Source organism: Rhinichthys klamathensis, unplaced genomic scaffold, assembly GCF_029890125.1.
Source record: "Rhinichthys klamathensis goyatoka isolate OS25496 unplaced genomic scaffold, OSU_Roscu_1.1 h1tg000090l_1, whole genome shotgun sequence".
Taxonomy (NCBI): domain Eukaryota; kingdom Metazoa; phylum Chordata; class Actinopteri; order Cypriniformes; family Leuciscidae; genus Rhinichthys; species Rhinichthys klamathensis.
In genome coordinates this window covers 6,816,528-6,831,525 of record NW_026606629.1, presented here as the reverse complement: position 1 = coordinate 6,831,525, position 14,998 = coordinate 6,816,528, and the positions used below count along the sequence as shown (strand labels likewise).

The 14,998-nt window shown below is 44.0% G+C and overlaps 1 protein-coding gene across 5 annotated transcripts in view; it reads right to left on the bottom strand.

Annotated features, from left to right (window-relative positions):
• The window catches only part of lrch1 (leucine-rich repeats and calponin homology (CH) domain containing 1), a 74,304-nt gene that overhangs the window by 29,312 nt on the left and 29,994 nt on the right, over positions 1 to 14,998 (bottom strand). For all 5 annotated transcript variants that reach the window (XM_056252016.1, XM_056252018.1, XM_056252017.1 and 2 more), the window contains exons 3-4: positions 14,441 to 14,567; positions 13,932 to 14,037 (exon numbers count right to left, since the gene is read on the bottom strand). In XM_056252016.1, the coding sequence (XP_056107991.1) occupies positions 13,932 to 14,037; positions 14,441 to 14,567 (233 nt within the window). The remainder of the gene's footprint in view (positions 1 to 13,931; positions 14,038 to 14,440; positions 14,568 to 14,998) is intronic.

The following is a 14,998-nucleotide window of genomic DNA, read 5'->3' as shown; positions in this document are numbered from 1 at the left end:
GCAAAGGTCTCCTTTGGTATGGAAGTACCTTAGGGTCATACAAATCAATTTATCCTAAGACACAAGTAAGATCACACTTTGTATCAGAAATAAACATGTTTTTTCAAAAATGGCCGCCAATGCGCCGAAAATAATCTAGAGCCCACATCTTTGCTTCTGTTATCGCTATAATGACAAATTTGGTGTCAAAGTGTACATTTTTGGGGTCAAGGAATCCAATAAAATTGGTTTCAAGTTTAGAAAAATAATAATTTTCCCCATACCATGACAATTGGGGGTAAATATGCACATTTCACATAAAAATTGTCATCAGAGTGACTTTACTTATCTTTTCGTTCAAAAACTTTAATTTTGTATTTAAGCAGTGCAGCTACTTCTGTACATTACATTTGTCCTAAGTAGCATGAGATTTCGACCAGTCAGGAGTAGCCTATAGCATATCAGTTCCGGCAACAACACATCCCATCTGCACCAGGAGCTGTGACAGCTGTTGAAGGTCAGAGGTGACAGGTTAACACTTTGTGGTTCGTATGACTTTCTCATTAAATAGAAAAATGTTTTTAATGTTAGATAACTAATAACTAGCTAGCTAGTTGACTATGGAAAAAAAACCTTTGAGGGAAAACCTCTTTTCTCGAGAATACTGAAGCCAAAAATTATCCTTATAATTTTTATTAATTTAAAACACACTTGCTGCAGCTAGCAGACCTAGGCGAGGCAGCTCGCGCGCCTATTGGATGCTATGCGGCAACTGCTGCAACCTATCGAGGCACTGCTCGTGATGTAAGCACCAATGAGTGGGCGTGTGGGCGAATGGGCGTGGCTTATGCCTATATAAGCCAGAGCTCGATAAGATGCTCCTTGGTTTTCATCGACTGAAGCGAAACCAGATGGTAGCACAAGCACGGCAGGGTTACGCAACACTCATTCCCCCTTCTAGAGAGAACCGAGGTTACGTTAGTAACCGTGACGTTCTCTTACGAGAGTACTCTCATGTTGCGTAAGCTAGCTTACGCTACGGGAATCCAATTTAAACGCTGTGCGTGCTAAATCTACCACAACACTGACCCAAGGGCGAGCGCCCTGAGTTCATATGATATGGGGATATAAAAATGGGCAGCTAGACCTTTAGATCGGCCACCAAACGAAACAAATAGCTGTCCTGACCGTCTGAAAGCAGCCGAACGTTCCACGTAAATTCTAAGGGCCCTAACCAGGCAAAGGAGATTCACGTCACACTCGCTGTCAGATCCGAAGAGAGAATGTCAGATTGAAGAGGCGGTGGTACCAGTACCAGTCGGTCGCCTTCCAAGGTTTCAGAGCTCCGACGCATTTCTGAGTGACCCTGAGGCGAAACAGATCGGAGGCCCAAGCTCGAGACGGCACTCGTGCTTTCAGCCACCACTGCAGTGGGCGCATGCGAAGCAGACCCAGCTGGAGTACTGATGATGATGAGGCCATGAGGCCCAGCATTTTCTGAAATCTCTTGAGCGGGACTATAGTGCCGCAATGTTCAGTATGCGCTCTGGCAATAGTCGCGCTGTCATTGACAGCGAGTTCAGCTCTGTGCCCAGAAAGGATATTTCCTGGCTGGGGGACAGCGAGCTCTTCGCCCAATTGACTGTGAGACCAAGATTCTCGAGGTGTTCGAGTAATATGGTCCTGTGTTCTATGAGCTCTGAATGAGATCGAGCTAGAATCAGCCAATCGTCCAAATAGTTCAAAGCTCGCATGCCCTGAAGTTTCAGGGGCGCGAGAGCAGCGTCCATGCACATCATAATATACAGGATGCCAGGGACAGGCCGAACGGTAGGACCGTGTATTGATATGCCTGGCCCTCGAAGGCGAATCTCAAAAATCGCCTGTGACGAGAGAATGTCAGACTCGCTGTCAGATCCACAGAGACTTGTGCTCTGAAAAGAGTGGCAAGTACTTTGGGGACATAATCATGTCTTGGTTTGAGGATGACCTTGGAGTCATTAGGCCCAAACTCAAGGCACGACGCACTAACAGAAAGTGCGTGTAAGTCACCCACCAGCTTGACTGAGGCGATAGCCACCAGAAAGGCGGTTTTCAATGAGAGATACTTAAGGTCCACAGACTGTAGAGGTTCGAAAGGGGCACCCTTCATGGCCTCCAGGACCAAGGAAAGGTCCGAGGGGGGGCGAGGAGGGTTCATCCTTCTAGCTCCCCTGAGGAAGCGGACTACAAGGTCGTTCCTACCCAGTGACTGGCCATGCGAATGTTTGACAAACGCAGCAATAGCCGCCACATATACCTTGAGCATGGATGGGGATCTACCCTTATCCAAGAGCTCCTGTAGGAAGGAGAGAACCTCCGACACCCCACAATCTTGTGGATCCAGGTTGCGAGCTGAGCACCAACCTGAGAACACTGACCACTTGGAAGCACAAAGCCGTCTAGTAGAGGGCGCTCTAGCTTGCGTAATCGTGTTTAACACTCCGTCGGGGAGACTGACGGGTACCCGTTGCTGGCCCACACATCCAGAGCCCAAAGCTCGGGTCGTGGGTGCCAAATCGTACCCCCGGCCTGTGAGAGGAGATCTCTCCTCAACGGGACAGGCCACGGAAGCAAGCTCTGAAGCTGCATCAGCTCCGGAAACCAAACTTGGTTCGGCCAGAACGGAGCTACTAGAAGTACACAGGAACCGTTCTCCCTTATACGCTTGATTACCTGTGGTAACAGCATGATCGGAGGGAAAGCATAGAGAGGGCGGCTGGGCCAGTGATGGGCCAGCGCCTCCTCGTTCTTTGTGAAGCATATTGGACACTGAGCGTTGTCTTGAGACGCAAAGAGGTCAACTTCTGCTGTGCCAAATGTGTCCCACAACAGCTGAATAGTCTGAGGGTGGAGGGACCATTCCCCTGGGGGAACGTTGTCCCTGGACAGCCTGTCTGGACCCACATTAAGATGGCCTGGCACATGCGCCGCTCTCAGCGAGAGTAGGTTGCGCTGAACCCATACAAGGATGCGTTTGGCCAGTGCATGAAGGTTCCGTGATCTCAGACTGCCCTGGCGATTTATGTAGGAAACCACCGACATGTTGTCCGTGCGGACAAGGACATGGTGGCCCTTTAGAAGGGGAAGGAAGAACCGCAAGGCGTTCTCGACCGCCTTCATCTCTAGACAGTTTATGTGCAAGCTCTTTTCTTGGCTTGACCACAGGCCAAAAGTCAGTCTTGCCCCGAATTGGAGGCGTCTGTCGAAACCACTATCAGTTTAGAGATTACTCCCAGGTTTACACCTGTCTGATACCAGTCGACCGCCTTCCAGGGCTCCATAGCTGTGACACAGTTCTGAGTTACCTTGAGACGTAAACGACCGGATGCCCATGCTCAACGCAGGACCCACGTCTTCAGCCAGTGCTGTAAAGGGCGCATGCGAAGCAGACCTAAACGAAGAAATTATTAAGTTGTGAATGGACTGTGTGTTTGGCATGCGTTTTTTAATAAAAAATTGCATACTTCACCTCCAATTGTCATGTTAAGGACAACATTATTGTTTTTTAGTCTTGGAACCTATTTTATTGGACTCCTTGACCACAAAAATGTACCCGTTGATACCAAATTTGTCATTATAGCTATAACAGAAGCAAAGATATGGGCCTCTCAAGTATGGTCGGCGGCTATTTTTAAAAAATACAAGATATATATAAGATATATATAAGAGATTTTGTATATAAGATACAAAATCTGATCTCACTTGTGTCTTAGGATAAATTTATTTCTATGGCCCTAAGGTACTTCCATACCAAAGGGGACCTTTGCATCATGACTTGAAGTCAAAAGTCATTTAACCTCCCTACTAATAAGTGGTAGACCAATCACAACAGAGTAGGCGATCAGATAGGAAGGGTTTAAAGAGACAGATCCTTTATTGAACCGTTTCAGAAACTGTAAGGAAAGAGGTGAATTAAAGTGTTTTTTTACCTGGGATGCATGTAAACATATTGTAGGAGACAAGGGCGCCTTAAGATAACCAGAGGGCCCTGGGCTACAGAATTACAGTAGGCCCCCTACCCCAGATAAAAATATTATTTTAGCTTCACGTCGAAATTTATCTTGTCGATAAAATGTTTAACATTTACAGCACTGTGTGTATGCTGTGTAAAAATAAGGTTCAAATATAGGTGAATATGCAAATTCACTTTTTGTCAGTGGGTGGTGTTTATGCAACAGCAGAATTATAGCAGGTACATAAACAAAGCAGAGTTACAACACTAGCAACACTACGTTATTACAGGCATTAGAGGCATATGGAGGTAATATGAAAAGAAAATGCCATCAAAACTGTCCTGCCTGAAATGCAAGTTTACAGGTATGATATAAACATAAATTAAACAAAGTATTAATTATAGGGATGCGCCGATATGAAAATTTTGGCCGATACCGATAACCGATAATTCTTTACATTTGAAAGCCGATAACCGATATATTGGCCGATAAATCTAAATTCAAATTTTGATAATCTTTTATAGCCTGTATACATAAACAAAAGGCACACCATTAAAAGCTGTCCTAAACACTTCAACACAAATCAAACATATACAATACAGTAGCCTAGTTTGAACCAGTATAAGATTCCTTAACTTTTAAAATTAATTTTACACTCCTATGGCCAACTTTCTTTATTAAAAAATGGTAATACGTTATAATAAGGTTTAATTTTGATAGCATTAGTTAACATGAACCAACAATTAATGAACAATACTTCTAACAGCATTTATTGATCTTAGTTAATGTTAAGCTCAACATTTTAATACATTTTTATAGATCCAAAGTTGTATCTGTTAACATTAGTTAATGCAGCACTGTGAACTAACATGAACACAAATATTTTATTAACTAACATTAACGAAGGCTATTGCTCTCGCGCTGAAACACTGGCGAACAAGAATTCACAACATTCTTTTACAGGCGTGTTCTTATTATATTGTTATGAAGCCTATGTGATTCCAATCATTCAAAATCATCATGGTGAACAGCGTGCATCTCTCAACTGAAGTAAATAATCTATTATCAACCGGCTTTGATAAATCGGCCTAATTTTCTTATCGGATCGATAACGATAACATTTAAATTACCATTTATCGGCCGATATTGATATGTGGTCAATATATCGTGCATCCCTAATTAATTAGTCATCAGCAGTAGATCAAAACAATCACTTGGGATAAATATGGGCTAATAGGGATTGCAAACTGCAATCAAGAAAAAGCACGAGCACGTATAATGTGCAGCAGCACCACGGTTTTACTTGGAAACATGCAGTGCTCACGTTTATTTAATTAAATCAAAGCCTTTTGAAATTTATATTACGTTTAAGCAAAATTGAGATTCTTGTTTTTCTGTCCCCAGATTTAAAATCTCCTGACCTGAAGATTAGATTGAGACTTTAATGCCCGGTACACTTTGTATGAGTTTGTTCTGTTCCAGACGAAAGGTGACTAAGCTCCTAAACGGTGGTCCTACGTCGTACAGTGACAGAGCTTCAAAGAAGGCTGTGATCACGGTCTTGCGACCAAAGATAGCCTGCGATGATTTTCTGACAGAGTCGGAAGTTTAGCATGATCATCTCACAGTGTGTTTTCTGCTAAAACCTACGTCTACTGACAAGCCAATAAAGATGCAACACGAAATGGCGTATTGATCAACGCGACATGGTGCTAAAACTTAAAACTACTTACCTCAAAGCTCTGCCAAAATTGGCATGCCAAGTTGGCCTCTTTTCCCTAGCCATGACCGAGTCCATATTCTCCTCTTTTGCTTCCTCCTCTTTTTTTTAGCACACATTAAAAAACACAATTGCCAAAGTGTGATTAATCCTGCTAGCGCATGCTGATGATGTTTTATTCTTCTATACTAACTTGCGTCGTGGCCTACGATTCAATAGGTGTCATCATCGTACAGTCCACATACATGTCGTACGTACCCAAGTTTATTAGATCCATGTCGTACAGTGTGATTTGTAATGATCTTATAGGATTGTAGCAGGCATAAAGCAGCACTGATGGAACACATTAACCTGATCTAAAACCTTTAGATGACACGCAGATTATATTCACACTTTTGTAAGATACTGAACACGCGTTCAGTGCAGAGCATCTCTCTCGCACTCTATGATGTCTAGTCCTGTCCGTTCACACAGCAGGGCTTCACCAGAAATGCTGTTGCGAGTCCTGAAATTTGACGGGTGTGAGTTTGTTTATAGAATGCATTTGTCACTGCTGTAAACTCCCATATATACATTTGAAACATATATTATTTGAAATATATAATTTTCTTGCAGCCAGTAGGTCCCTCCCCAGTGTAGGCCTCTGGGCTTCAGCCCATGGAAGCCTGTGTGTTATAATACACCAGGGGAGGCCTCCAAAACAAATTAGAAACCTTTAAAATAGCATAATAGGGGCACTTTAAAACAGTAGGGAAACAGGAAAAGACACAACAGCTTTTGAAAAGCAAATAAGAGATATTCAGTGTTTGGAAGATTGGTAATAAAAAGCTTACATCAGACTATATCATCTTAAATCCAGAAAAACTTTACTAAATAACAGCAATAAATCAAAGTTGATCTCTCAGGCAATCTATATTAAAGCTTCAGCTCCAGATAATTTTGGTACAATGTGCTTGGAGAGAACATTACGTATTTTTCATAACCTGCCAGCATAATTTAGCTGAATAATTAGTTGAGCTGCAAAATCTCAGCCACAGATCTTTTTTGCCAAGATAAGCTGTTGATGTAACTCCAGCCCCGTTTAAGACAATACTTGGCTCACGTAATAATTTTAGCACTTTTTCTCGCCGTTTTTTAAAGGAACACACCCACACTTTACGATTATGTTCTTGGCAGTCAGCTTTTCTTCAGAACAACTTATATAAACTACCATTAACACAACAATTTTGTAAGTACAACATGAGGTTGAGCGTTTTATTTGGCTTTGTTACAATATGTAGTGAATCTGTTGTTCCAAAATTATTGCTTACCGAAAAAAATGGACGAAGTAGGGATGTAGTGGTCAGACTGGGAAATAGTGTTTAAAACTGGCTTTAGCAAAAGCATGAGATGTTTAGTATTTTGAATACTAAAGTAGCATTTTGAATGCACTCAATGGGTGTCGTAACTGCATTAACATGTCAGTTTACCCCAAACTTTCAATTCTGTCATCATTCACCCACCCTCTTATCATTCCAAACATGTATGTATTCATTTCATCTTCGAAACACAAATTAAGTTATCTGTTCCTCCATTGAATGTCCATTCCGCCGAAACATAAGCACATTAAAAAGTACAAGAAGACATCATAAAAGTATTCGATATGAATTGAGAACAAACCTCATTGGTTCTTGCGCATCAAGCAAGCACATTTGAGCGTTTGCTTACCATATTTGATGTGCTCTATATGTATGTGTGTTAATCAGTGACTACGTTTACATGCAGCCAATATTCGGGTTATGGTCGGGTTAAGGTCACTATTCGGGTTTCTGAAACATTAGGAATAACCCGTTTACATGCGTGAGCAGAGAGAGTTACTCCTGTTTACATGGAATTGCAATATCCCGATGTAAACGGCGACGCACGGTTAGCGTCTGGACGTACGGACAACGCAATATGCGTCATTTCCGATTCTTCTTCCTCTATCCAAAGACAACAACAACAGTAGCACGCGGATAATGTATAGTTCGGGGCAGATAGCGATCGCCTTTGTTTGCGCTTTGGTGCTGGTACTGACCCACCAGCAGCACTTGACACTACTGTGCCTCATGGTCTTCATTAATAGAAGGAGAGAAAGTGAGCAAGATATGGGAAATGTAGCTGGAGCTGTGCCACACTTATCCACGATACCCGTTACCACCACTGTGCTGCGTCTCGCCATGTTTACTTCCGGTATACTGCATGCGGGTTCCCTTATCGAGTCGGTCTCTCGACATTACGTATGGGGAAATCCATTTTCCTCGAATCATGAAGTCTGATAGAATAACTCTTTTGCTTGCAAATAGCCAATGGCGGTCCCGCCATCACCTGATTGGCTGACACTGCTCAATATAGGTGACGGCGGGCGCCAAAAACCTCAGAATCTTTTTTCTTCACTCGAGTCTGTTTTCACCGTTGATGTACGCATTCAGAGCGGAGTATATTAAGGAGTTTTAATTCCCCTCTCGCGTTCCGGTGGATTATATTATGTCTCTTTGTCGCCCGTGTGGTGGACCCATTGAATCCCCGGACCCACACAACTTGTGTGCTGTGCCTGGGTCGGGACCACGCAGAGGCGGCACTCGAGGGATCGGGATGTCCCGCCTGTAAGGAGCTTCCCATCAGATCCTTCGTGCAAGGCTGGCCGTTACACGTAGCGACGACCTTGTGTCTCCTGCCTCTCCCCAGTCTGCCGCCTTCGAGCCGCGGACCGGGAGACGGCAGAGATCTCCATTCGCGGGTTCTGTTGAGGCGCTGACGTCGGCCCAAGGTCCACGCCATCCTCACGTGGCAGAGCCCGTGAGTTACTCTTGAGGCCATTTACCGCCCTCTTGAGGAAGCACGGGAATTATCTCGTGCGGTTACGACGATGACGACGCCAATGGTCCGAGTCTCCGTCTGAAGGCGCCCTCGCCTCTTTGGATGCGGAGCTTATGGCCATTCTCACTGAGGCGGTGGCAGATATGGTGCTGGAGTGGACAGCGCCCAAGGAGCTGCCGTCGGAAAGGTGGCCTCGGCGCGGGCCGTAAAGCTGAAGCGAGAGGCAGTTCAGGAAGTCGCTAAAAAAAAAAAAAAAAAAAAAAAAAACAGCGCTCCTGATGTGCGTGTCAGGGAGGAAAGAGCGCGGGACGTGTTCGTCGGACCGGTGCGAAGAGGGCGTGTTCCCGCCCAGAGTTCGACGAATGTGTTGTTTCTGAAACCGCTGTGTTCTGTTTCAATAACAAGGTACATTACATGTCTCAGCAAAAGAGCTTCTCTCCCCAACATTATTACCCGCCTCATAGACGGGAGACGCATCGCAGAGCGGAAGCTCGGGGAAACCCGAGGAGATGGCTATCTATGTCCCCGTGCATGATGCCGCGGACGAGCTATACCATTTCATATAGAAGTCAATGCTTTCCCGGTGGCTGGCGCCCAGCCCCCGCCGCAGCATTCATTGCCCTGTATGGCGATTCTGATTACTACACAGTGTGTATTCACAGTTGTTGCGCGATGCAACTGACGCTGTGTTACGTACACACCACACTGTTATGTGTAAGGATTTATGCCATTATATATTGCCCTGTGTCCTTCAGTGCAATGGCTATGCTGATTACTACAAGTACGTGTTCACAGTTGGTGCGCGATGCAACTGACGCTGTGTTACGTACACACCACACACTGTTATGTGTAAGGATTTATGCCATTATATATTGCCCTGTGTCCTTCAGTGCAATGGCTATGCTGATTACTACAAGTACGTGTTCACAGTTGTTGCGCGATGCAACTGACGCTGTGTTACGTACACACCACACTGTTATGTGTAAGGATTTATGCCATTATATATTGCCCTGTGTCCTTCAGTGCAATGGCTATTCTGATTACTGCAAGTACGTGTTCACAGTTGTGCGATGCAACTGACGCTGTGTTACGTACTCACTACACACTGTTATGTGTAAGGATTTATGCCATTATATATTGCCCTGTGTCCTTCAGTGCAATGGCTATTCTGATTACTACACCGTAAGTATTCACAGTTGTTGCGCGATGTAACTGACGCTGCGTTACGTACTCACTACACACTGTTGTGTGTAATGATTTATGCCATATATTGCCCTGTGTCCTTCAGTGCAATGGCTATTCTGGTTACTACGCAGTACGTATTCACAGTTGTTGTGCGATGCAACTGACGCTGTGTTACGTACTCACTACACACTGTTGTGTGTAATGATTTATGCCATATATTGCCCTGTGTCCTTCAGTGCAATGGCTATTCTGGTTACTACGCAGTACGTATTCACAGTTGTTGCGCGATGCAACTGACACTGTGTTTATGTACACACTGCACACTATATGAATTTGCCGTTGTATATTGCCCTGTATCCTTCAGTGCAATGGCTATTCTGGTTACTACGCAGTACGTATTCACAGTTGTTGTGCGATGCAACTGACGCTGTGTTACGTACTCACTACACACTGTTGTGTGTAATGATTTATGCCATATATTGCCCTGTGTCCTTCAGTGCAATGGCTATTCTGGTTACTACGCAGTACGTATTCACAGTTGTTGCGCGATGCAACTGACACTGTGTTTATGTACACACTGCACACTATATGAATTTGCCGTTGTATATTGCCCTGTATCCTTCAGTGGAATGGCTATTCTGATTACTACGCAGTTCGTATTCACAGTTGTCGTGCGATGCAACTGACGTTGTACACACTGCACACTGATATGTGTAATGATTTATGCCTTATATATTGCCCTGTGTCATTCAGTGCAAATGGCTATTCTGATTACTACGTATTCACAGTTCGTGCGATGCAACTGACGCTGTGTTTGTGCACACCGCACTCTGTTATGTGTAATGTTTTATGCCATTATATATTGCCCTGTGTCATTCAGTGCAAATGGCTATCCTGTTTACTACGCAGTGCGTATTCATAGTTGTCGTGCGATGCAACTAACGCTGTGTTTGTGCACACTACACACTGATATGTGTTATGATTTATGCCTTATATATTGCCCTGTGTCATTCAGTGCAAATGGCTATTCTGATTACTACGTATTCATAGTTGTCGTGCGATGCAACTGACGCTGTGTTTGTGCACACCGCACTCTGTTATGTGTAATGATTAATGCCATTATATATTGCCCTGTGTCATTCAGTGCAAATGGCTATCCTGATTACTACGCAGTGCGTATTCATAGTTGTCGTGCGATGCAACTAACGCTGTGTTTGTGCACACTACACACTGATATGTGTTATGATCTATGCCGTCATATTTTGCCCTATCCTTCAGTGCAAATGGCTATTCTGATCACTACGTATTCACAATTGTTGTACGATGCAACTGACGCTGTGTACACACAACGCACTGATATGTGTAACTATTACGCCGCTATATATTGCCCTGTATCCTTCAGTGCAACTGGCTACTCTTTTACTGTGTAGTCACAGTTGTTGCGCGATGCCACAGACGCTGTGTTATGTACATTGATATGTGTCTATGATTTATGCCGTTATATGTTGCCCTGTATCCTCAGTGCAGCCGGCTATTCCGATTAACTACGTATTTACAGTCGATGTCGCTATGCCTCTGACGCTGTGTTTTTTGTACACAAAAATGTAACTATGCTTGTGCATAGTCTCAGTCGTCGCTACGGCGACTTGCATTGCATCTGTGTAGATATTGAAGCGTTATGCTGCCCTTCAATGTAATGGACCATTGTGTACGCATATTCATGCAGTTTCGGTCGCTTCAGCAACTTGAGCTGCATTATACACACAGATGTTTAAAATGTGCACTCTGATGTGTTATGCTGTTATGTTGCCCTCTATCATTCAGTGCAACAACCAGCTATCCTATCTAACTGCATATTCAGTTTGTCGCTACAGCGACTACACTGCACTTATGTACGTATAAGGACGCGTGTTGCTATTTTGTTGCTCTGTTTCTTTCAGTGCAAAACTAGCTATCTTAATCTACTGTGCATACTCACAGTTTCTGAATGTATGTACGTACACGGATGTGCAATTTACCATGTGTTATGCTGTAATGCTGCCCCGTTTCCGTGCAGCTAGCCATCCTGATCGAACTGTACATCTCAGTTTCTGTCTCTACGCAGTTCTGTCGCTACGGCGACTTATGCTGCGTTATGTACATGCATGGATGCGCTACAGCGACCGATGCTGTTACGTACATGTGCTATGCTGTTATGTTGCCCCGTTTCCTTCAGTACAACTGGCTATTCTGTGCTAACTCGTCTACTCACAGTTGTAGCTACGGCTATGTGTTTGTTGTTTACTGAGGTGCTATGCTATTATGGGGCTATTATCTACTGCGTATATTCATCAGAAGCCAGGTGGTTGCAATTCCAGCATTTTGCCCGGATGAGGTCAGTGTTTCAGAGTCTCAGAAGTACGCTTGTGCCCCATGCGTGCCCTGCGTGCTTATGTGAACAGAACTAGCCAGTTTCGAACTTCAGAGCAGCTCTTCGTCTGCTACGCGGGTGCTAAGAGGCGGCGCGCTGTCGAAACGGAGGCTATCTCACTGGATAGTGGAGGCTGTGCACTGGCTGGCTTATGCTTCACGGGAAGCCGTTCCCTATAGGGGTGCACGCCCACTCCACTAGGAGTTTGGCGTCATCATGGGCGTGGGCGAAAGGCATGTCTATTCAAGACATTTGTTTCGCGGCAGGTTGGTCGTCTCGTAATACCTTCGCGAGATTCTATAACTTGAATATCCCTTCATTCGCACCACATGTCTGTCAGTGCAGGGAGAGAAAGCTGAGCTGTCGTTGGACTAGGCTAGACTGCCCCGATGGCGCGCGCTCTAGCCACGGTTCGACTAGTCGTCAGACAGTGCGAGTTATTATTAGCATAGCTATCATGTTCACTATATTGTGCCCTTTGTTATGTCCGCATTCATAGCCGGCAGTATTTTCCTAAGCACCAATCACTTGCTGCAATCTCCCTCCATTCAGTTCAGCGTGCTTAGCTTGATGGGAGGGGCCTTCGTTGGTGCAGATGCCGAGTTGGCTCTGTGCCAATAGATGTTTCAACCAGGTCCGGTGTCTGTTCCTGAGAGCTGGGCGGGGTTTCTCCCACGCGGCGGGGGTTTTATTGTTCCCCATACGTAATGTCGAGAGACCGACTCGATAAGGGAACGTCTCTGGTTACTCACGTTACCGTAGTTCCCTGAGAGGAGGGAACGAGACATTAGGTAACCTGCCGTGTGGGAGGGACTCTCAGTCTCCTTACTCTCGTTCAGCTAAGATTCTGAGGTTTTTGGCGCCCGCCGTCACCTATATTGAGCAGTGTCAGCCAATCAGGTGATGGCGGGACCGCCATTGGCTATTTGCAAGCAAAAGAGTTATTCTATCAGACTTCATGATTCGAGGAAAATGGATTTCCCCATACGTAATGTCTCGTTCCCTCCTCTCAGGGAACTACGGTTACGTGAGTAACCAGAGACGTTTTTGTATGCGTCGAGAATTTAAGTTCCTCTACTCAAAAGACCAAGATTCCTTGCGAATAGAACATGCGCAGAACACAAATCTATGTTCCTTTTGATGGGGATATGCCGATACACGTTTACATGACCAAAAATTCGGGTTAGAAAAGGGGTACCCCAGGTATAATATCCCGGTTTTTAAAATGCGGGATATGAGCATATTCGGGTTTTTGCCGGTGTTTACATAGCCGTGCGTGACCGGGTTATTGCTAATATCCCGGTTTTGAACGGGTTATTGGCTGCATGTAAACGTAGTCAATGTTTATGTTTGATAAAAGCCTACATTTAATCTGTTCATAAATATAAAGCAATTTTGTCTCTTCAGAAGACTTCAGTTACATTTACATTGTCTTTATGAACATTTTGAGGCATCAAAGTTTTGTTCGCGTGGACTTTCAAAGGGGGGGAAATATTAATTTGTGATTTGAAGAAGATGAATTAAAGTCTTTTGGGTTTAGAACAACATGAGGGTGAGTAAATTATGACAGAATTTTTATTTTGGGGTGAACTAACCTCCCTTTAATTTATGACACTGAGAGGGCGTGAATAAGAAGGTTGGTGGAGTAGAGGTCAAACAAGGGCTAGATTTCCTGTAGCTGTGGAGCTACCGGAGGATGTTTTTATGGGTAATGTGATGAGTAGTGAAATCTTTTCTGCAGAGATAAGAAGGTTGGAGGAGGGATACATACACACACACACACAGAGACAGATTCCAGACTCACCCTCTGGTAGAACACAGAGAAGGTTTCTGTGCACATTGAGTTCCCTCAGAGCTTTGAGTTGGCCAATGTGGCGTGGAAGAGCTGTGATTTCATTACAGCTTACGTCCTGAGGAGAAAAAGATAGAGAATATTTTTTAGAGTTGCATGTTTATCTTCTTCTCAAACACAACTTTTCCGCACAAACCTTTCATTACACTAAGTACTAAGCACTTGTTGTACTATATTTGGTTGGAAAGTATGAGGGGCCATTTCCCACCTAACACAGCCCCACAAATCCTGGTCTGTGCATGTTCTTTTTTATGGTTACGAAAGAGAGCAAGAGAAAAAAGACAGGGAGAAGAACTACCAGAGAATAAAAACTGGAAAGAGTGAAAAGCAGTGCATTTAACATAGGCAGATATGAGCCAAGTCGAGAAAGGGTGAGTCAACAAGGGTGATATCACAAGTATCGCAAACATCTCATGCATATATGCAGACATCAGAGGTACAGCACACACGCTCACGCTTACCAGCTCCATGAGATTGGTGAGCTGGCCAATGCTTTCTGGAAGTGCGTTGAGTTTGTTATTGCTGGCGTTGAGCACTCGCAGAGGAAGACCACACACACACGCTGGCAGCACTGACAGCTGGTTCCGGCTACAGCACCGTAACATTTAAACAAAACACGTTATAGCATCTTTCTCAATGCTGCTACTCAAGCAGAAATACTTATCTGGAAAACTTCATTCTGACTGATCAAAGACAACATGTATTTATCAAAATGGGGGGGAAATGTTAGAATCAAATTATAATTTGAACCTGGACATAAAAGAAACGTAAAAAAAAACATGGGAAAAAGAAACATTAAAGATGTTAAATATATATGGACATAGTAAATACTAAGAAATTGTGAACAAGAAACATTTGATGTTTGGTTAGGTGACAATGAAATTACGATCAATACTGAAAAGTTATATTTATTTTGAAAAATCTGGAAGCTTTTATCAGATTACCTTGTGTTGTATTTTTGAAAAGCATGTGCTGTAACAGCTGTAATCTTTTAATTCGCCTACCCTCTTAGTATTTTC